Here is a 23,672-nt window from a genome sequence, read left to right on the forward strand (position 1 = left end):
CGAGCCGAGGCGTTCGTCGCTTGCCCACCGTAGATCATGAAGCAATCGCGGACCTCGGGGAACTCTCCTGCCTGGTGATCTTCCTTCTTGTCGTCGTCGCGAGCCCTGCCACCCTCCGCGGGTGGCCCGGCCCTGTGGAAGTGGCGCCGAAGCATGGCGCACTCCTCAAGGGTGTGCTTGACGGGCCCCTGATGATAGGGGCACGGATCCTTGAGCATCTTGTCGAAGAGGTTGGCACCTCCGGGGGGTTTCCGAGGGTTCTTGTACTCGGCGGCGGCGACAAGGTCCGCGTCGGCGGCGTCGCGTTTCGCTTGCGACTTCTTCTTGCCCTTCTTCTTGGCGCCGCGCTGAGTTGACACCTCGGGAGCATCTTCCGGTGGGCGGCCCTGGGGCTGCTTGTCCTTCCGGAAGATAGCCTCAACCGCCTTCAGGCCAGAGGCGAACTTGGTGGCGATGTCCATCAGCTCGCTCGCCCTGGTGGGGGTCTTGCGACCCAGCTTGCTCACCAGGTCGCGGCAGGTGGTGCCGGCGAGGAATGCGCCGATGACATCCGAGTCGGTGATGTTGGGCAGCTCGGTGCGCTGCTTCGAGAATCGCCGGATGTAGTCCCGGAGAGACTCTCCTGGCTGCTGTCGGCAGCTTCAGAGGTCCCAGGAGTTCCCAGGGCGCACGTACGTGCCCTGGAAATTGCCGGCGAAGGCCTGGACCAGGTCGTCCCAGTTGGAGATCTGCCCCGGAGGCAGGTGCTCCAACCAGGCGCGAGCGGTGTCGGAGAGGAACAGGGGGAGGTTGCTGATGATGAGGTTGTCGTCGTTCGTTCCACCCAGTTGGCAGGCCAGCCGGTAGTCCGCGAGCCACAGTTCCGGCCTTGTCTCCCCCGAGTACTTTGTGATAGTAGTCGGGGTTCGAAACCGGGTCGGGAACGGCGCCTGTCGTATGGCGCGGCTGAAAGCCTGTGGACCGGGTGGTTCGGGCGAGGGACTCCGATCCTCCCCGCTGTCGTAGCGTCCCCCACGCCTAGGGTGGTAGCCTCGGCGCACCCTCTCGTCGAGGTGGGCCCGACGGTCGCGGTGATGGTGCTCGTTGCTGAGGCGACCCGGGGCCGCAGGCGCTGTGTTGCGCGTGCGCCCGGTGTGGACCGAGGCTTCCCGCATGAATCGGGAAGTCGCGGCACGATGTTTCGAGGGGTACCCCTGCCTTCGGGAGGCGGAGCTTTCGGCCCATCGGACCGCGGCGCCCTCCAGGAGATTCTTGAGCTCTCCCTGGATTCGCCGCCCCTCGGTGGTTGATGGCTCCGGCATCGCGCGGAGGAGCATTGCCGCTGCAGCCAGGTTCTGGTCGACTCCACTGGAAGCGGGTGGCGGCCTCATCCTGACATCGTCGGTGATGCGGTGCTGGAAGCCCTGGGGTAGATGACGCATTTCTCCGGCCGAAGGTTGGCCCGCCCATTCCTGCCCTACGTCCCGACGGATCGGCTCAAGTGCTCCTGCTCCCTCGTCGAGCCTGGCCGGCACCCCGCGGATTTGCTCGAGCTGTGGGTCATGACCCCCCGCCTAAACGGGGACCACTGCTAGCTCCCGTAGGATTTTAACGCGAGGCACAGGCCTAGGGAGATCACCGTTCTCCGGCATACCAAGATGATTGCCTTCGGAGGGACCCTCTAGATCGACGTGGAAACATTCACGACTTGGGCCACAGTCCTCGTCGCCGAGGCTGCGGCTACCGTCGGAACAGTCGGAAAGGCAGTAGTCGCATGCGGTCATGAAGTCCCGCATGGCACTGGGGTTACCAAGTCCGGAGAAATCCTAATAGAAGTCGGGCTCATCATCTTCCTCAGACCCCGAGGGCCCGTAGGTCGAGACGTCCGTCAGCCGGTCCCAGGGTGACCGCATACGATACCCCAGAGGGTTTGGACTCGCCCCTACGAGAGCGTCCGCCAAAGCGAAGCCGCTTGGCGGGTCGAGGCTGAATCCAAGGGGCGTGAGATGGGAATCGGTCGGTACCTCTTGGTCGACGGGCGGTGATGAAGTCACGTCAGGGACTGACTGCACCGTCGTCTCAGGTACGAGGGTGACGCCCAACAAGCCTTTCGCGAGCGTGCTGGCGTCGTCCGTTTGCTCGGAATTGGCGTGTTGCGGGGAGACGGCGCTCGTCTTCGTCTCAAACGCGAGGTCGATGCCCGGCGTGCCCCCCGTTGGGGCGCCGGCGCCGTCGACTTGCTCGACAGCCGACGAGGTGCCGCCTCCTGCTTGGCCTTGGTTGCCCCGCCTCCTCCTCCGTCGGCGGGGGAGAGGGTGGGGTGAGCTCGAATGTTGTTCTTCCACCACGCGGGGAAGACGTCGTCGATTCCGCCGCCGGCGGGCGGGCTGTCGGCCGCCATTGTCGCTGTCGCACGGCGGGGGGAGGAGTATCATGTCGTAGCTGCCGTCGAGGGACATGAACTCAAGACTCCCGAAACGGAGCACCGTCCCGGGCTGGAAAGGTTGCTGGAGACTGCCCATCTGGAGCTTGACGGGAAGCTGTTCGTCAACACGCAGCAGGCCCCTACCTGGCGCGCCAACTGTCGGCGTTTCGAGACCGGGGGTCCCTGGGCCGACGAGTGAAATGTCGTCGCGTGCCCCAGCCCAGATGGGTCGGCGCGAGACGGAGCACGAAGGGGGGAACCAAGGAGGGAGACAGGCAAAAGGGGAAACCCGCGGCCTTCGTGTTGTCCTGTGCCCAGGTCGGGTGCGCTTGCAGTAGGGGGTTACAAGCGTCCGCGGAGGAGAGAGCGAGGGACTCTACGCGCCGTCCCGTCCTCCCGCGCGGCCAACCCTCTGTAAGAGGGCCCTGGTCCTTCCTTTTATAGGCGTAAGGAGAGGATCCAGGTGTACAATGGGGGGTGTAGCAGAGTGCTACGTGTCTAGCGGAGGAGAGCTAGCGCCCTAAGTACATGCCATCGTGGCGGTCGGAGAGGTTTTGGCACCCGGTTCGTGTGGTGTCATGGTCGTCGGAGGAGCGCTAGAGCCTGGCGGAAGGACAGCTGTCGGAGCTGTCGAGTCCTTGCTGACGTCCTCTTGCTTCCGTAAGGGGGTTGAGAGCCGTCGTCGTCATAGAGCGTGCGGGGCGCCATCATTACTTGTCTGGCGGAGCGAGCCAGATGGGACGCCGGTCTTGTTCCCCGTAGCCTGCGTCAGCTTGGGGTAGGGTAATGATGGCGCCTCCTGTTGACGTGGTCGGTCCGCGCCCTAGGTTGGGCGATGTGGAGGCTCCTCCGAGGTCGAGGTCGAGTCTGTCTTCCGTGGCCGAGGCTGAGTCCACGCCCCTGGGTCGGGCGAGGCGAAGACCGTCGGCTGAGGCCAGGGCTGAGTCCGAGTCCGAGCCCTGGGGTCGGGCGGATCGGAGTTCGTCGTCTTCCGGGGCTGTGCCCGAGTCCGAGCCCTGGGGTCGGGCGGATCGGGGTTCGTCGTCTTCAGGGGCTGAGCCCGAGTCCGAGCCCTGGGTCGGGCGGAGCGGAGTTCGCCGTCTTCCGGGGCTGAGCCCGAGTCCGAGCCCAGGGTCGAGCGGAGCGGAGTTCGCCGTCTTCCGGGGCTGAGCCCGAGTCCGAGCCCTAGGTCGGGCGGAGCAGAGTTCGCCGTCTTCCGGGACTGAGCCCGAGTCCGAGCCCTGGGTCGGGCGGAGCGGAGTTCGCCGTCTTCCGGGACTGAGCCCGAGTTCGAGTCCGAGCCCTGGGTCGGACGGAGCGAAGTTCGCCGTCTTCCGGGACTGAGCCCGAGTCCGAGCCCTGGGTCGGGCGGAGCGGAGTTTCCTATGGTGCCTGAGGCCGGGCCTGACTGCCTATCAGCCTCACTCTGTCGAGTGGCGCAGCAGTCGGAGCGGCGCAGGCGGCGCTGTCCTTCTGTCAGGCCGGTCAGTGGAGCGGCGAAGTGACTGCGGTCACTTCGGCTCTGTCGACTGGAGGACGTGCGTCAGGATAAAGGTGTCAGGCCACCTTTGCATTAAATGCCCCTGCGATTTGGTCGGTTGGCGTGGCGACTTGGCCAGGGTTGCTTCTTGGCGAAGACTGGGCCTCGGGCGAGCCAGAAGTATGTTCGTCGCTGGAGGGGGGCCTCGGGCGAGACGGAGATCCTCCGGAGTCGGCTGCCCTTGCCCGAGGCTGGGCTCGGACGAGGCGTGATCGAGTCCCTCGAATGGACCGATCCCTGACTTAGTCGCACCCATCAGGCCTTTGCAGCTTTGTGCTGATGGGGGTTACCAGCTGAGAATTAGGAGCCTTGAGGGTACCCCTAATTATGGTCCCCGACACCAAGAACATCTTATTGTTGAGTGTCAAAACAAGGAGGATAAGGAAGACAGGAAGATGGCATTCAAGAAGAATAAAGGTCATGCATATTATTATAGTGCTGACACCTAATGGTCCTACCGATTTTAATTTGCGCCCGATTCTTGACAAAAAGAAAAAGTTACTTAAACAAGTTTTATTAATTAGTACCATAACTTGAGAATTATTCTTAAGCAATAGAATAAAAAGTATATTTTTGAGACTGCCTATCCTAATGAATCAGCAAAGAATGCACGTGATGCTGACCGAAGTATTTATGAGAAACATATAAATGACTCCTTAGATGTAAGCTATCTGATGCTTACCACCATTTTATTTGAGCACGAAACACAACACAAGAATGTGTATGTCTACACTATGATTATACAACTCTACGGCATATTCCATGAGATCTCTGCGTTTCATGCAACTCAAAGAACGTGCGCAAAAACCCAAACCATCAGATTCTGTCGCGATGACGAAGGTGAAAGCAGCAGGATACTACTAGTTCTATCATCTAATCTAGACCTTGGAACTGCAAATGTTTTTGGTTGGGTCCCGGTGCCTCGCCAGTCGCCACACACAACTGTAGCAGCGCGCACCGCCGCATCTACCGTGCCGGCCCATACTACGCTACAGCGTCTCGATTAGACAGGTCTAGGCCCGCGTCCCCACACGCACAGCACAGGCCCATCAGGCCTTCTTTCTTCCGCTGCCGCGGCCTTCCTGTCCCCGTCCCCGTCCCCACCCCATCCTCTCGCCGGCGCCACCGTGGCTTGATTGAACCAGCGACACTGTCGCTGCCGCTGCAGCAGCGTAGGCTTCCTCACTCAGCACGCACCCACCCATCCACCGACCCAATCCACCGCGCTTGCAGTTGCAGATTCAGCCGACCGAGCGGTGCCGGGGCGTGACACATCGAACGCGCACACTTGCAGCCACAGGCGCCATCCGCTTGGTTTGGCCAGCAATCATCAGGGCTTCTTGGAGCCACAGGAGCAGCAGGTGGCAACTGGCAAGCATAAATGAATCGGATGGCAACAGATCTAAGCTAGCGATCTGATCTGAGGGCCGACGAGACTTCATTGCCACGGATCACCCGGAGCCTGTAGCATGCATGTATAGAGTAGTAGTAGCAGCAGCAGGCAGGTTCACGTTAGACGGACCGCTCGAGTCGTCTCGGCAAGTAATAGCCGACACAGTGCTCGCTCGTTATCCTCATCAATCATGGGCTTCTGTTTTCTTTCCCAACCCATCATCATACCATACGATAGAAGCACAATGGCCCAAAAAAAAATCTTTGCTTCTATCAGATTCTCATATAAAGTTCGACGATAACAGCAAACGATACATGTAATATAATCCTACTACCACCAACCTTGCACAGCATCACCTTTTTTTCTTCTTTGCCAGTATCGCAGTCAGTCTCTCCCTCGCCGTGGTGAAGCCGCCCGGCTGCTGCTGCCGCCCCCGGGAGCGCCACTTCCGCTTTCTTCTCCCGGCCTTCTTGCCCGCCAGACGCTGCCGGCGAGTCTCGGGATCGGCCCAGCCCCTGCCCCAATCGGAGAAACCAGAGAAGGGCCTTGGCTCCTTCATTGCCAAGAGCATTGCCGCGTCCGGGTATGCATACAGAGGTGCCTCCGACTGTGAGCTACTAAGAAACTTTAATCCGTCCTCCGTCAGTTCAGGGTACTGCATGGAGACACGAGGCTGCAAGCACATCCGTTGTCAGCTCGCGAATAATGTGAGCAACAGTCAGTTTTTTTTTCAAGAAATTCTTATGGTTCCTCATGTGGTTCAAACAAAGCATAGCAATGCCTAAATAAACAATTGTGTTTGTGCCTGCATACAGGTCTTTGGTATCCTCATAAATAGCATCCGTGCAACGAAAAGTTTTTGAACAAACTGTCCTCAAGAGTTTATGCAATGAGCGCCAGGAGGAATATTACTAATCCATAGTCCACGTAAGCAATTACTAGTGTAGTAGTATGTACTATAATGATATGACATTATGAGTTATGAACCAGTCATCAGTGGAAGTTTTAGTAACAGTCAGGGGTGTTGTATGTCACTCAAATGTTTCCTTATTCTGCATGACTGGGAGGCAATGCACAACTGTCAACTAATGTTTTCCATTGTTAACTTGTTCTGAGCAGAACTGGCATGGAGCCAGCAAAACTGTGTCAAAATTATTAGCACCTAGAGGCTTTAGATCTGACGGCTGAACGTGAAAAATGGGAAAACTTTTGACTTCAGAATATTGAATGAGGACTTAAAAAATGAAAACAAGAGGAATACAATTATTAGTTCATATTCTTATGTCCACATACCGTGTAGCGGATAATAACATAATTTTTCATAACTAGTATCAAAACAATATTGAATCACACATTGTAAAAAAACACGCTATAAAGTAAAGTGCTTACAGTTTCAGCTGCTTCCTCTACGTATCTCAGGCCCTCTAATATACGGGAAAGACCTTGCCACCATATCTTGTCAGTCGCAGCAAACCTAGGAAGCTACAAATAACCTTTAATCACAACAACAGTTTTGATAATTCCTACTAAGAATTTATGGCATTGTTTAAACAGAAAGAATTCTCTGTTTACTGCTACCAGATCCAAACCTTTTCCCTTATATGACTGACAACCATTCTAAAATTAGGTGCCTCGCCAAACCCTCTCCTGCCAGAGCTGTAATGGGGTACTCTGCTGTAAATCATCTCATCAGTTTCACCGCCCTGGATAGCAGGCATTTTTAGAAATCAGCAATGTAAATTTTTGCATAATTTTTTCCCTGGAATAAGCAGAAGAGCTGCGCATATTTGCATTAAAAGAAGAAAGGGGGAGAGAACCTCATTACACCCCAACACTAGAAACTGACTAATGATCCCTGACTAACACGGAGAAAACACGACCCACAGCGCTGTTTTAAGCCAGCAGCTCTTCGACCTGGAGGAAAGACAGGGCCTTGGCTCCATTCAAGGACCAGAGCACCGCCTATTCCCTTGCCACCCTAAGGGCTGTGACCAAGCTAGGATTACACCCATCAAAGACACATCTATTCCTATGCTTCCATATGGTCCAAGCACCTAGGATTACTAGAGAATTGAAACCCTTCCTCAGAAGATCAGATGTCCGAGAGCTGCTAGTCTTCCACTACGACTCGAAAGAATCCTTGTGAGCTGGACAGAGCTCTTGCAGCCCACTGAACTAGGGAAATCATACCAGAACTGCTTGGCAAAAACACATTGACCAACAAGTGATTTATAGTTTCAGCCTCTTGGTCGCACAAGGGGCAGTGCTCTGGCCGCTCTAGCCCTCTTTTTTCTGAGCTTGTCAGCTGTCCAGCACCTATTTGCTCCACAAGCCAAATAAAGAACTTGCACTTCCCAGGAGCCCAAGATCTCCACACTCGTTCTGCTGGTTCGAACTGAACTGAACATGGAAGAGAGCTTTATAAGCAGAACTAGCTGTATAATCCCCTGAAGCACTGAATTTCCATATATGTGATATGTCGATCCAGGCTGAAGAACAACTGCCTCAAGCACTTCACAAAGTTCCAGGAATTCAGCCTTGTGCGGCCCCGGCGACTTCGGCCCCGTCGACAAGCGGGACCCGCTTCGCCGACCCCGCCCTCGTCTACCACCGCCGGGGAGCGCTCCTCCCTCGGCGCCCACGAACCCGGGCCCCTCTACGAGCGCGGCCCGATTCGCCGACCCCGCCATCGTTTATCATTGCCACAGGCCGGCCACACCTGCGACGCCTAAGACGTCGGTGTACCACCCGGTCGCCATTCACCGCGACCCCGGGCACATTCACCCGATGGTGACTCGCCGCGCCGCCGGTGTCCTTCGGCCTGTCGACAGGCTGATCCTGGCCGCTGATACGACCACTACTCCACCGGACACCTCCTCGGTCCCCTCCTCCGTTCGCACCGCCCTCGTCGACCAACACTAGCGTCGGGCCATGGAGGAGTACGCAGCCCTGCTGGCCAACCACATCTGGGACATGGTGCCGCGTCCACCCGGCACCAATGTGGTCACCGACAAGTGGCTCTTTCGCCACAAGCTGACTTCGAATGGCTCCCTCGACCGCTACAAGGCCCGCTAAGTCCTTCGGGGCTTCACCCAGCGCCCCGAAGTGGACTATGATGAGACCTTCAACCCCGTCGTCAAGTTCGCCACCGTCCGTGTCGTCCTCTCCCTCGCCCTCTCTCGGAACTGGGCGATCCACCAGCTCGACGTCAAGAACACCTTCCTCCATGGCACTCTGATGGAGACTGTCTACTGCAGCTAGCCCACCGACTTCGTCAACGCCGCTCACCCGGACCTGGTCTGCCGGCTGAACCGCTCCCTCTACGGCCTCAAGCAGGCGCCGCGGGCCTGGTACAGCAGCTTTGCCACCTACTTGGCCTCCATCGGCTTCGTCGAGGCCAAGTCGGACACATCACTCTTCATCTACCGGCAGGGCGAGGACACCGTCTACCTCCTCTACGTCGACGATATTGTGCTCACAGCATTCACCGCCGGTCTTCTACAGCGCACCATCATCACCCTCCAGCAGGAGTTTGCGATGAAGGACCTGGGGCCTCTCCACTTCCTCGGCATCACTGCCGAACGCCGGCCCCAGGGTATCTTCCTGCACCAGCGCCAGTACGCCATCGACATCCTGGAGCAGGCTGGCATGTCCGACTGGAAGTCCTGCTCCACGCTTGTAAACACTCAGGCGAAGCTCTCTGAGGACGATGGGCCCCCGGTCGCCGACGCGACGTCTTACCGGAGCTTGACAGGCGCGCTCCAGTACCTCGCCTTCTCTCGGCCCGTCATCACCTACATCGTCCAGCAGGTGTGCCTCCATATGCACACGCCACGAGAGCCCCATCTCACTGCTGTCAAGCGAATCCTGCGCTACCTTCGCGACTCCCTCAACTACGGTCTGCTCCTCCGACCCTCCCGGACGTCAGAGCTCGTGGTCTACACCGACGCAGACTGGGTCGGCTGCCTCGACACACGTCGATCCACCTCCGGCTATGTCGTATTCCTGGGCGCCAACCTTGTCTCCTAGGCTGGCAAGCGGCGGGTCGTCGTCTCCCGCTCCAGCGCAGAGGCTGAGTACCGTGTTGTGGCCAACGGCGTGGCGGAGGCCTCCTTAATGCGCCAACTCCTCCATGAGCTCTACAGCCCCCTCCAGTGTGTCACCCTCATCTACTGCGACAACGTCAGCACCGTCTACCTCTCCACCAATCCTGTGTAGCATCAGCGCACGAAGCATGTGGAAATCGACTTGCACTTCGTCTGCGAGCGTGTCGCTGCAGGTGACGTTCGGATTCTCAGCGCCCCCACCACGCTGCAGTTCGCCGACATATTCACCAAGGGGTTACCGACGAGTGTATTCCTAGACTTTCGGTCCAGTCTCAATATCTGTACAGGCTAGAGTTGCGACTGCGGGGGTGTTAGACTTGTATTAGGGTTTGGGGGTCTTCCCTGTGCATTTACACTCTCGCCCCTCTGTAATGGGCCAAGCCCAACACCAAGTCTATTAATATACAACCCCACCCTATACTAGGGTTAGGGTTTCCCACAGGTAGTGATATTATGTCTAGTAGCCTGCCATATGTGTTAGAGTATATTTGTTAGTCTAGATATTGTGTCTCATAAACTACCATATATATTTGTAGATTGCCTTATCTCCTATGTCATGTACTTTATATAAACCGCCTAAAACCTCAATGGAAGACATAAGATTTTCCTACAGCATATACCTTTGTCTAACATGGTAATCAGAGCCTAAATTTATTTTTTTTCTCTCGCTTTCGCAGCCTGGTTGCCGCCCTACCCAGGCCGCCGCCTCTCTTGTTGTATCCCCTCAGGGCCACCGCCACTACGCCACCACCTTCCTCACCATGTCGCAAGACCTAGACCTCGCTATCCTCAAGCAATGGCTCGACGACCTACTCGCTACCACCGACGGTGCCAAGGCTGCCATCGCACAAAAACGTGTGCAGAGGCTGACCTCCCTCGACCCTAGACGCCTCCTACAAGGCGACCGTCATCGTTGGCCTCCACACCCAGGCTTCAGTTGTCCCAAACATTCGCCAACTAGTGAATATCGATTTGGACGCCTCGTCGTCCAACTATGTCGTTGTCTTGATCTCATGTTGCTGGCCTTGACGTGGTACCTCACCGACCATGTTGAGTCCGACAATGCCTTCTCCAACAACCCGGCTAGAACCACATGGACATCATTGTCCTCTGTTGGCTCACCAACACGATCTCTAATCTTCAAAAGGTCGTTCGGGAACATGGCCATGTTGGGGGTCTTCGTCTGTTGAAGGTCCTCAAAAACACATTTAGCTATTGGTTATCAACATGTTGCCAAGTATTGCAGGAGCTTCGGCACCAGAACACCTTCAATGCAGAACAAGAAAGGAGCGAAGAAGCTAGCTTCGTCATAATAACACAAGGAGACGATGTAAGGAGAAGGTGTCGCCCAGAACGATAAAAGCAAAAGACAATGTTTCCCTTGTATTATTTGTAAATCCTGTGTGTAGTCCTTGTGGGTATAAATGTAATTTCATACGAAGTTGTACGACTCTCTATAAATAGATGAACAGTGCCCTGCATAAAGTACCTTTTGGTGGTCTAGGTAATTGTCGTGTGTAATCTTTTCCCTAGGACACCTTCGTTCTAACTCATTCTGTAGAACCGAAGGTACGATTGTAAATTCATTATACGAAAGGGGAGAAATGTGATATTGAAATATCTGAAATGAGTTATCATGTTTAACTTCTTCACATTCTTTACATACTTATCTACGCAATTAAGTTATGGTTTACTCGTTAAGTCCTAACCTTCGTCTTCGAAGGAGTTATCTCAAAAAGATAACTGCTTGAGGACGAAGGTTGATTATCTTTTTAATATCGTGTTGCCTTGTTTTCGACTGTGTATAGCAATTGAGAACAAGTGACCAATAGGCCGCACAATATTTGTTATGGCTAGAGTTTCGAATGTAGGGGTTAATATTTTTGGTTGTCAGACTGACATATATGGTAGTCTACCATATGTGTTAGAGTATATTTGGTAGTCTAGATATTGTCTCATAGACTATCATATGTATCCGTAGATTGTGTTATCTCCTACATAATGTACTGTATATAAACCGTCTAAGGGCTCAATGGAAGACATCAGATTTTCCTACAACATATACCTTTGTCTAACAAAGAGGACTTCTCTATGGCAAATTTTGACTTTATATATAGGTAAAAGGGCCCTTTTGCTACCTAAAGCCTAAGGTTTTTTTTATAAAAAAAAGGCACCTGCAACTAATGTTACAAAGAAAAAAACACTGCAAAGATGAATGGAATTAACAGAAGTGCATCCATGTTGTCATTTCCAACTTGAGGCAGAGATGAAACAACAAAGCTCAAGATGGTATGACTAAAGGAAACGTATTGGCTTCCTCAACGAGCCAGTTGAGAATTTGTCATGTCATTGCAATTTCAAATTGGCATTACATTGTTAGAGTTACGAAGCAGAATAAAATATGGCCAACCATATTTATACTCGATACTCACACTTCGACCCTGGAGCACATTCATGAACACAATCGCTTCTTCCTTGAAATCATGCATTTGAGGAGGGCCATTAGTACAGATGTCACACCTGAGGTCAAAAGCGAAAATCAGATATAACTGTAAAAAATGTCTGCAATTAAGAACAGACTTTCAAATGAGATTGCATGAAGCGCATCCTTGATTTGTATAAGAAGAGACGTGGAGGAAGTAGAAAAGTACATGCGACATCCATCAGGACCAAAGTCTTCGCCAAAGTACTTCACTAATATTTTGGCTCTACATGTTGAAGTATTCAGAGAATAGCTGCGACAAAATTTTGCAACCAGTTTTAATCCTTGACATTTAGCAAATATACATGTGATTCAATCACCACAGTTTGATGGCTAGAGACATACTGAAAACAATCACGTAGCATTCTATATGCAGCCTTTGCCTGCTCCTCACTTCTTTTATTAGGAAGGAGTGTCGGTGTTCTCAAAAAATTATAATATAGAGCTGCAGACAATATCAGAGGGAAAAGTGACCCAGTGCAGGAGGAAATAAAGAAAGGCTTGATAATAATTGATAAAAGTAGTGCATGGCGAAGTTGTACAGTGTACTCTCAATAAGGACAGAAAGGTGCAGCTAGGGATGATAATAGGCTCTAAATTTTACACTATAAAATTTAAGAATCAGATGAGATTAGGATCGGGCTTTATTTCTAATCATTTTTGAACTAAAATTAGTTAAGGGCTCAAATAAATTGTGAAGGGACATTTGGATCATTGACTTCCTGCTATTCTCCTCGTGTCTGCGCCATCACTGGCGCCTAAACCTTGACCCCACAGTCCAAGGGACTCAGACGTTGACCCCGAACCGGGTACACAGGTCATTTTCGGCCATGCAGTGTAAAAACCTCTAGCAAGTAGCACCTACCATGTTACTTGACCCAGGAACTTTGTGACTATGTTTGCAGCCTTGCAGGTAAACACAAATAATACATATACAGCTCTCAAACTAGAGTATAATTCATCAATCGTCATATTCTTCAGAGTGTACTAACTGTCTACCAAAATTAAATCAAATCTGAAGCATCACAACTCACTGCAATCTGACAGCTTTCCATCTCTACCAGCACGGCCAGCTTCTTGATAATATGCTTCTAAACTCTGCACAAATCAATTAGGCACTGGTTAGAACTCAGATAAAAAAAAAGTGAAACAAAAGAAAGGCTAAGCCAATAGGTGATGTATCTGAAAACCTGAATTCTAAGAGAGAGACTGTATTCTACTAATCAAATCATATTGTTTCTGCCATGATGCTTGGCAGGCTGGCCTAAACATATTTAGCACAAGCAGCCATTTGATCACTTAATAAAAAACAAAAAAGAAAGGCAAAAGGAGAACTAGAGAAGTAATAAACAGTCAACACCCAAAATTTTCATACTGCGCTATGACAACTCCCTGATTCCCTTAACTAACACCTCTGTAAACTCCTAGGTTGGTGGCACACATTTACATGTTCAGGTGTACACCATTGGATAAACATAATATATATGTTTGCAAACAAGTTTGTACCGTATCTGCTTCTATGGCTTATGAACAGAACAATCTGTCATCCATTTTCAGCAAACAGGAGTGTGAAATGACATGAACAGGAAAATCATGTCTGCAAATTAATTAGGAAGTACTAAAAGGCCAGATTAACCTGCGGTAAACCATAGTGAATAATTCGCCTGACATTTGATTTGTCAATTCCCATGCCAAATGCTATGGTAGCCACCACAACCTACAGAGAGAAAAAGGTTACTAGAGTAGTGTGGTAGATGTACAGAAAACACGGAAAACTTCTACAGGCATGACTTCAAATGGAATATAATGTTTACTCATATAAAAATAAGATGGTGTAACAGTTATGACTTACGAGAAAAATAACTTTGTATCATCTTAACAAATAGAGATGTGAAAAGTGATTTTGCTCATGGCTCTGAACTTATGTAACTAAAGGAACTACATAGGACCATAAGATTCCAAAGATCTCTACTAGCTACAACAGTATATTACTAAACAATCATTTCGGCACTGGAATACTGAATACAGGTGAAATAACTTATGTACCAACATTTCAATAGCATTATGTATTACCAAGTTTATCAGATTCGCAAATTGGTAAATAGGCCGCCAGACATAGTATAAGAGCCATAAAACAAGAAGTGACAAGTACTGACTACATATAATGAAGATTTAGTAAATACTCCCTCTGTCCACAAATGTTGGTTGTTCTCACTTTTCGAGGAATCAAACATTTTTAACTTTGACCACATTTATATAAGAAAATTTTAATATTTATAGTACATAATTAGTATCATTAGATAAATCTTTGAATCTACTTTTGTAGTAAAATTATTCGAAGATACAAATGTTTATAATATATTATATAAATCTAGTCAAACTTAAGAAAGTTTGACTGACACGAATACCATAGCGACAAACATTTGTGGACGGAGGGAGTACTAGTCAGTTGCCCGTATATTGCTACGGTTTCTATGTATTATATAGGTAGACCTTGCTTAAATGAGATATTGATTCAAACACGATTATATTTTTTATTTTCAAATTATTATTACAATATCTATCCTTTGTAAAACACAAATAACTAGGGTTGCAGTGGTAGAAGACGAGTGTTTAGGTCCTTGCTGAACAGCAACGGTTCGAATCCGGCCCAGAGCTCTATTTTTTGGCAATTTATATTTGTTGGGCGTGTGGTGTGGATGACGCTGGGCGCGAGGTGGGAGGGCAACACATGACGAAACTCCCACTTTAAAGGTTTAGAGACTGAAGCATGGACCGCATCATACCAGAATTACAGTTCATTTCACATTTTAATTCAAGCCATTTTCTCATGGATTGGAAAAGCCTAGTAAATAAAGGTGTGAATGAGGAATAGGCACTAAGAGATAGTATTATTGAAATTGTTGAAGTGTATAAGTGGATTGGCTACCTTCTCCCATCAGCTTAAGCTTTGGGGTTGAACTGGTTAGTCCGTCCATTCTAACATGGTATCAGAGTCAAAGGTCTCGAGTTCGAATCCTGGTAGGGGTTTTATTTGTGCCTCCACCCATTTATTTCCACGTCTGCGCCTTTCTCTCTGGTTGCACGTGAGTGGGGGTGTTGAAGTGTATAAGTGGATTGGCTACCTTCTCCCATCAGCTTAAGCTTTCGGGTTAAACTGGTTAGTGCGTCCATTCTAACAGAAATATAAAAAAGGGCCTTCCCATTTGAAACATATAGGATGATATGGATGTGGGTTTAATCACACAAATCCACTTAGACATATGCATGCCAACTGCATCCCACAACAAGTACCCCTTATACGTTAAGTACTAAAAGAGTCGCACAGTACAAATAAAAAGTTACCAATCTCTGAAGGGTAAATAAGAAATATACACATCGAACATCTATTACTCCAGGATCTCTAATTGAAAATACAAATCTCTCTTCCATGCACACTAATTTTTCAGACAAGCATAAAATGAGTACACGGAAATTTGATCTAGTAATGAAGAGGTGCAACCATCATAGCATATAACATTTCCAGTCATATCTGCGATAAAACAGAAATAAACTAAGGCAGCACTTACTACCTCTAAGTCGTTGCAGTGAAACTGCTGATGAACTTGCCTCAAATGGGATTTAGGCATCTGAAAAAAGTGTCAGATAGCTCCAAACTAATTACAGGACGTTAATATTAAGAGAATAGAATCAATAGATAATCTCATCAGGAAAACTACAATTTGCAGCCAACTTCTAGAATATTAGAATGAATGTACAAATTGTTTACAAATCACACTTATTGATTCACTTTTCTCTAACGGGGCGTTTGGATCCATTCATTTTAGAGGAATTGAAATTTACTTAATAATGTAACCTATTTAGCTTGGAATTTAACATTCCACCACTTTCCAAAATTCAGATATAAGCCTATCTAAAATTCATGGGGTGGAAGATGAAAAATGATTTTATGTATCAGTAGAATTTATTTCTACTCTACAAATTATAGAGCGCTCTTCGGCTCACTCCTCTATAGTAAAAATATAGCACATAAATCATGGTTTTTAAAGCGGTAAGGCGAGCCAAGGCGTTGGACCACCGCCTAGACGCCTAGGCGGCGCCTAGGCGAGATAGGCGGGCAAGACGCCTAGGCGTTGGAGCTCCGCCTAGACGCCTAGGCGACGCCTTAAGAACAGGGACATAAATATCTCCGGCATCTTGCTAATAATAGTATACAAATATATTTTATATAAAACTAAATTAGTTTAATTGATATGTGACTAAATTATTATTATTAGAATGGAATTCAATTCCAAGGATTCAAACGGGGCATAAGAGAATTAGCGAAAAGACTGAGCTCATTACGCATATAGAAAAACAATGATGATTACCTTTGCATTATATGCTGCAGCTCTGAGACCAGATTTGCAAAGGAAGTTAGCTAGTTCAACGGTTTGTTTCCTTGTGGGTACATAAACAATTGTAGAACCTTGAACACCACAATCTGAGGAGCTAGTTTGATTGGATTGAGCAGGAGACTTGGAGCTCTCAGGCTGTGAACATTCAAGGAACTCTCCACATGAAACTACAAAAGAAAGTTCAGTTTCAATCCAAGGATCTAACATACTCAAACGAACAACAATCTCAAAAATAAGATTCAAAGTACTTTTTTCTTAAATCACTGAAACTGTACACTAAAAATCAAATCACCATACACAGTTAATCAGTTAGTCCATTACCATCAAAATTATCAACTCCTTGATACAAATCCAACTCATTTTCAATGTTTTCTTCTACCAAAGTCATGCTAGTTTTTGTTTTTCCAACATTCTTATCCCCGTGGTTTGCAGAAATAACATTTGCATCTTCATCGTCTGATGCACTATCATTCAGAGATTCATATGAACTGCTTTCGGAGTCAGTGTCAATTCCATGAAGAATTTGCTGTCCTTCCCTTGAAGCCTTATATGCCCCTATCAGTTCTTGGAAGTCCTTTCCATATGATGAGGCAGAAGTTTTGCTGTGCTTTACCTGACAAATTGGGAGGGGAGACAAGCATGTAACCAGCACAGATTAGCATATAGTGGCATAAGATAACTGTTTATCAGTAGGCAGTTCTAAAAAACCTCTCAAGCTTCAACTGCATATGAACTAAGAACAAGGCGATGCACAAACAATAAGCAGGTATCACATTTTGTGAGAGGATCATGGACCTCTTGTCTCTAATAATACATAGAAAATGATGCACCCACAACTTCAAATAAATGCTTAAGTTATGAAACAAAAGGTCGTATAGCTCAACAATCACAACCATATGCGAGAGTTGAATCCCAATAGAAGACAGAAGTCAAGGTCCAGACACATGGATAGTTGTTTTCCATTCACTCCTATTCAAGGCTAAATATTTGGGTTATTTCATCATTTCAAGTCTTTTTTTATTGTCTCTTCCCATGTCAACGTAGTTCTTCATTGCATCTCTTCCCATTTACTGTCGCGCTTTAGCCCACTACCTCTAGAGATCTCCATTAGACATGTCCAAACCATCTCAACCAATGTTGGATAAGTTTTTCTTCAATTGGTGCTACTCCTAGCCTATCATGTATATCATCGGTTTGGACTCGATCCTTCTTTGACCACACAAATCCAATGCAATATACGCATTTTCACAACACTTATCTACTGAACATATCGTCTTTTTAAGCCAATATTCTACAGCATACAACATAACAGGTCTAATCACAATCATACCATAAATTATATATATATATATATATAATCACAGCGATCTTACTTTCTTGCATGGACCTTATAAAGGTTAAGGAGTCTGAAGTTGAAGTCAAGTCTTCAGTTAGGCAATGCATATTGTATATCAAGCATGTAGTTTCACAGCATATCACAGTACAGTGTTCTACACACTGCATTAATATCACCTAGGAAAGGAAAACAAGCAGAACACTTGTACAGGAGTATTGCAGTAACTCACGCTGAACCGGAGATTTGGCCGAAAAAAAGAGGTTAGCACAATCGCTGTATCTTTTGACATTTTCAAGGACTTAGTAATGTCTTCTCGTACGGGAATAGTTGCAGTAGCTGTCAATGCCATCAACGGAATGTCATGCTTCAAGAACTTCAATTTGCTGGAACTGAAATTTTCTCTCAACGCAGATAATCTCCTGTTGTAAGAATATAAAGCATAGAATATAATCGTTAATAGATACTAAAGAGTTGGAAGATGATGTGACAAAATAGCAAGCAAATGTTGGTTCTTGAGTGCAAATTAAATAAATCTCACTTCATTATATGTGAAAATTAAAATGGTGTTGACAAAAAAACAATGGTAAATAATAACTTGCACCTTTAACAGAGGATATCAAACACAAGAGCAGACCTATAGTCAGGTCGAAAATCGTGGCCCCATTTAGAAACACAATGGACCTCATCAATGGCAAAAAGTGCAATCCCTGGCTTTTCTGCAAGTTTCTTCAACGGTTCCATTAATCTGCAAGAAGAGACATCACCACCAAGATAGGCCCAGCAACACGTTAATAAACTTTAGAATACCACAGGCGAGAATGATTACCTTAATATTGTCTCAGGGCAAACATAAACAATCTTATACATGCCAGCCATCGCTTTACCTTCAACACGGCTATCAGGTTGCCCTGACCCAAGGAAGCATGCGGATACCCCGTGATTTGCAAGCTTCAGGCACTGATCATGCATTAGACTTATCAAGGGTGATATGACCACCACAACCTTTGTTGTTAATAGAGCTGGGATCTGAAAACAGAGGGACTTTCCTGCCAGCAGAGTTATCCATGTAAGAAAAGGAGGACGAAACTACCATCCATGTGGGGGAAAACAATAAATTAGAGAAGATAGAGAAGAGCATTACAGAAAACACACCTGATCCTGTGGCTGCTAGGACAATACAATCCCTGTGAGCAGACCAAGCATCCAAGACTTCCTTTTGGAATGCTTTGAGGCAGGAAAACCCAAAATGCTTTTGCAGAACAGCACTAATTCTGTCCATTTGGTCGGACTCCACTGTCGAGTTCTCAACCAAAGACTGAGATTGGGGACCCGGTTCGGAACAAAAATCAACAGCCACTGGCATTACCCTGGGACCACCAGGAGCCGATGAACAAGGAAACGAAATGTTCGCTTCCCGACCAGATTCCTTTCCGCCACCAGTAGCTGAGGCAACGTGGTCCGTGATGCTGGACTGCCTAAGCCTCCCCCTAGGGTTACTCAATTTCATGCCCCTGCCAGCCGGCCGTGGCTGCGCCGTAGACAAGGCGGGACGGCCTGGCACTCCCCCTCCCCGCCTCGCCTGCCCCGCTCGGGCGTCCGACCCGCCCAGCAGGACCTCAAGCACCTCTGCGCGGCGCGGGCCGACCGCGCCGACCGCCGCGCTGATGGCGTCGAACTCGAAGCCCATGTCAAGCAGCTCGGCGATGAGGCCGTCCGCGGACACGTCGCACCCGGCGGCGTCGGGCTCCATGGGGAGGGCGGGACGCTGTCCGCGCGCCCGCCTGCAGCGGTGAGGCTACGAGAAAATCAACGAGACCGCATTAAATATCCCCCGAAACTCCGATAGCATTCAGCGGCGGCAGCGCGAGAAATTGCCGGTGCAGAGACCCCCGCCCCGACCTTGCTCTGCGCGTCCTCTGCCACCCACGGCTCGTCGGAGCGGTGGCTTCTTGAGGCGGAGGGTGGGTTTCGGAATGCGAGGGCTTCCGATTCGAATCGCGGGAGGAAGCCCGTCTTTTTTACATTTTACCCTTTTTAGGTTTTATTTTTACAAATACGCATTTTTCAGTTCCATTTCAAAAAATTGGACCCTTATCTCGACGTCATCACTATTGGCGTCGAACTACAACGTGTCGACGCCAATTAATTTGGCGTGTACATTTAAGAGCTCACGCCTATGTGGATCTGATGTGGCAGCACCTCGGTGCCGTGGATATCGGCGCCGACCTAGACGCCATGGATCTCGGCGTCGACCATAAATTCATAGTACCTACTCGCGAGACCACAAATTCAGCTGGACTAGTCCTGCAAGGATGAGTGTAAATAACTCGGCTCAAACGTGCAATTCGTTATCCATAATCCAAAAACATCCTTTTATAATAAACAAGGGAATCATGCACCAATTAAATAACGGATTGCAATAGCCCTGCAACTAAAAGTGAATACAGAAACAGAAATAGTTTAACCAAGCTCATAATTCCTTGCATGTCATGCTGTTGCAAGAACACCAAGATGCATACTGTAGCTTGATATGACTGAAGATGGGATAGTGGTTTGGTGCCTGACATTAACTGCTGATCATAGCATAATATGACACCTGAGAAATATGACGTGCATCCCACGCGACAAGACGTTTGGTGCTCACAAAAACACTTCGGGGGTGTTTGGTTCTGTGGACTAAAGTTTAGCCTGGGTCACATCAAGCGTTTGACTTTCAAATAGGAGTATGAAATATAGACCCAACCAACTGTACTAGATTCGTCTCACTTTTTAATCTTCGGCTGAGAAATTAGTTTTATAATCCGACTACATTTAATACTCCGAACGGAGGTTCAAACATTCGATGTGATAGGGGCTAAATTTTAGCAGGGGCAAACCAAACACCCCCTTCAACCACTTTGTAGGAGATGTCTACGTGGCTGACCAAATAAACTAAGTATGAAGAAGAATCATTGATAAAATGACTGCTATCATCCAAAAATCAAAAACCGATGGCCGGAGTGGTATATTTATATACATGGAGGTCGACGCCGAGATCCACGGCGTCGAGGTGCTGCCACATCAGATCCACATAGGCGTCAGCTCTTAAATATACACGTCAAACTAATTGGTGCCAACATGTAGCTCGCCGCCAATAGTGATGGCGCCGAGGTGAGGGTCCATTTTTGAAATAAAACTGAAAAGGGTGTATTTGTTAAAATAAAATCCCAAAGGACTAAAATACAAAAAAGACGGGGAGGAAGCGCCGCGTCGGAGGGGATGGAGCCAGGCTACTAACATGTGGGCGCCAGGAGATAGCATCGCGGGCCTGGCCCAGCGCAATTGTTTTCCATCTTTTGACAGAGTTGCCCCCAAACTCCACCTTCTTCTGAGCAGCAAGAGGAGTTTTTTTACCCGGTACAAGAGGCGATTTTTTCGTACTTAGGCTAGTTTGGGAACTCAATTCCTCTTCGGGATTGAAAGGAATTGGAGAGGAAATTAGTTCATTTCCACCTCAATCCTCTTCAATCCCGAAGGGGATTTGGGGTTGCCAAAGTAGCCCTAAAGCAGACAACATTGTCTCAAACTCTCCTTTTCTTTCCCTTTTGAAAGGTACTGACTAGGGATGGCAATGGGTCGGGTTTGGATCGGGTATGGTAAATATCCGCCCGCGACAATACTCGCGGGCATTACTCATATCGGCCCGCCATTATACCCGCGGGTAGGATTTTGTACTCGTGCCCGTACCCATCGGGTATCAGGCGGGTATCGGATACCCGCGTGTATAATTACACTTCACACAAATAAAACACATGGTTGACAATGACAAGGTATAACAAAAAAACAAGACATAATAAATTTGATTACTGTTACAGAAGCAAGCAATCTTCCTGGGATCTAGACCTAGACGCCAGAGTGCTGGAACTGGACGCCGGTGGCTGGGCGGATGGCAGTAGCAGCCTAGGATCTGCTTGGGCCTCGGTGGCCGGCTCCTACCTCGAAGTGGAGTGATGTAGCCACGCAGGGGCAGGGAGCCAGGTGCCAGGGACGCAGGGTCCTAGGGTCGCTCGGCGCCTCGGCTTGATGCCTACTGCTAGCGGGTGGCGACCGGGTGGCCGGGACAGGTACACCGGGCGCAGGACGGCTGGGTTGGCGCGCCAATCGCTCACTCGCTCGGCTCGATGCCTTGATGCCTACTGCAGTACTGCTGGCGGGCGAGACGCTAGGTGGGACTTGGAGAGCCTAGGTTAGCCCAACCGGTCACAAGTTGGGCCTGCAATTGGGCCACAATTGGCTACTTGGCTCGGTGGCTCCTGTTTAAATATTTTCGAATATCCGCGGGTACCCGCGGGTAAAGTACAGTATCCAAACCTGATTCGATGTGTACCTCGGGTCGGGTATGGGTAAGACCCGCGGGTAAAATATTGTACCCGAAATCGAACCCGACGGGTCGGACATCCACAGATATCCGAACCCACGGGTAATATTGCCATCCCTAGTACTGACCAGCATCTCCAGACTGAACTCAAGAGCAAAATATGTTTGAAGGAATTGGCGAAGGCAAATAACGAACCCAGCGGCAAACCCATCACCTCAGGCATAATACACAGAAACAAGCATAATACATAAAAACAAGCAAGTAGTGTAGCATGTAAAAGACGAAGACACAGATATGGAAGATCATAGTGTAATCATGTAAATGTTGTTTCTAAATTCTGGATCCGTCACTGAATAAACCCCTAATAAAGAGGAATTTGCAATGCACGAGAGAGTTGCTATAGGTAATATTTTCGATGCAAGGCCCCAGCAGAGAATCACTCAAAACAATGTTCTTCAAGTACTCAAAATTGTGGGCTTGTTTCTCCCTTTGCTCCCAGCCATCTCTCCAATTCGGATAAAGAGGCACTTAAAAATCTAACAATAGCAGGTTGTGGAATTACATGCAAAAAATGTACTCCCTCCGATTTTTTTATTTGTTTGACGTTGTTTAGTTCAAAATTGAACTGTCTAGTGACAAATACAGACAGTACTATCATTTAGTGGTACGGATGTCCACGTAGTCTCAAACACATGTGTGTGCAGTTTATATAATTAATTTTATTTTCAAATACCCATGTGCATCTTATTGGTCCTGGGCACTTTTGGCCTGGCCCAAGAACGTCAAGCTTGGCCCGGTCCGAATAACTTCTTTGACAGCGTTTGGACAAGAAACACAAACTTTTTTTATATTAGTCGTATACTCATGTATTGCTACGGTTTTTTATCTATACTAAGCTAAGGAGGGCGTCCACAGTGCTCCATGCCTCTGCCCCGGCGCCCCCTCCCCCACGCGCCTCGCGCGAGGATCGACCCCCGGCCCCACCGCATCCATCAAGCCGACATCGCCGCCCCCCGCACCCCTCGGGCCCGCGCCGGTCAGAGATTGCTCTCTCCAGCTCGAGGCGACGCGGGGAGGAGGCCACAAAGGACGTCGCGCGGGGGTTGCGGCAGGAGATCGACACCGAGTGGGCCTCCATGGAGATGTCGTCCAGCGAGGCCATGCTCATGATTGAGCGCCTGTAGCTGGAAAAGGCAGTCGAGCAAACGAAGGCCCGCCAGTTCAAGCGCTACGCCGAGGGTCGTGAAGATAGGGAGCGCAAGGTCCAGGAGGAGCTCACGTCGATCTCCGACCTCGCCGCCTCCAATCCCACGACATCAACCCTAACTCCTTCACCGACGAGGACAACCTTCCCTCGGTCACGGTGTCGTGGACAGCCTCCCTGAGTGTTGTGGCTTGCCGCTGGATATCAGCCTGAGAGCACCTAGAGGGGGGGGTGAATAGGTGATCCTGTAAAAACTTAAAACTTAAAGCCACAAAACTTGATTAAGTATTAGCACAATGAAATCAAGTGGCTAAGGACCGAGCTCTTGTGAAACACAATAGTCACAGTGAGAACAAGCACAAGAGACACGATGGTTTATCCCGTGGTTCGGCCAAGTACAACAATTGCCTACTCCACGTTGTGGCGTCCCAATGGACGAGGGTTGCACTCAAC

The 23,672-nt window shown here is 49.0% G+C and overlaps 1 protein-coding gene across 3 annotated transcripts; it reads right to left on the reverse strand.

Moving 5' to 3' along the window:
* Positions 1-5,583: 5,583 nt before the first annotated feature.
* Positions 5,584-19,656, reverse strand: LOC100382628 (uncharacterized). Of its 3 annotated transcripts, NM_001358392.1 has the most exons (16): positions 19,558-19,638; positions 18,811-19,453; positions 18,485-18,704; positions 18,293-18,403; positions 17,888-18,077; positions 16,644-16,935; positions 16,296-16,489; positions 15,498-15,554; positions 13,562-13,642; positions 12,960-13,023; positions 12,271-12,370; positions 12,095-12,178; positions 11,876-11,963; positions 6,927-7,040; positions 6,727-6,819; positions 5,584-6,010 (listed from the first exon to the last, which is right to left on the reverse strand). In NM_001358392.1, the coding sequence occupies exons 2-16, from the start codon at positions 19,406-19,408 to the stop codon at positions 5,690-5,692; spliced, it is 2,607 nt and encodes an 868-aa protein (NP_001345321.1). In that variant the 5' UTR covers positions 19,409-19,453; positions 19,558-19,638; the 3' UTR covers positions 5,584-5,689. The 3 variants fall into 3 exon arrangements, with proteins under 3 accessions (NP_001345321.1, NP_001168823.1, XP_008655233.1); NM_001175352.1 differs by having other exon boundaries at positions 18,811-19,568; XM_008657011.4 differs by having other exon boundaries at positions 5,585-6,010; positions 6,916-7,040; positions 18,811-19,656.
* Between the last annotated feature and the right edge of the window lie 4,016 nt (positions 19,657-23,672).

This window comes from Zea mays, chromosome 8, assembly GCF_902167145.1.
Source record: "Zea mays cultivar B73 chromosome 8, Zm-B73-REFERENCE-NAM-5.0, whole genome shotgun sequence".
NCBI lineage: Eukaryota > Viridiplantae > Streptophyta > Magnoliopsida > Poales > Poaceae > Zea > Zea mays.

Excerpts from the sequence above, each read along its gene's own strand:
- LOC100382628 (NM_001358392.1), bottom strand. The coding sequence starts at position 19,408 with ATGGAGCCCGACGCCGCCGGGTGCGACGTGTCCGCGGACGGCCTCATC. Across the intron at positions 13,024-13,561 it reads TTCACTATGGTTTACCGCAG|AGTTTAGAAGCATATTATCA; the intron begins GTTAATCTGGCC and ends TGATTTGTGCAG. Across the intron at positions 12,371-12,959 it reads TGGAAAGCTGTCAGATTGCA|CTCTATATTATAATTTTTTG; the intron begins GTGAGTTGTGAT and ends TATTGTCTGCAG.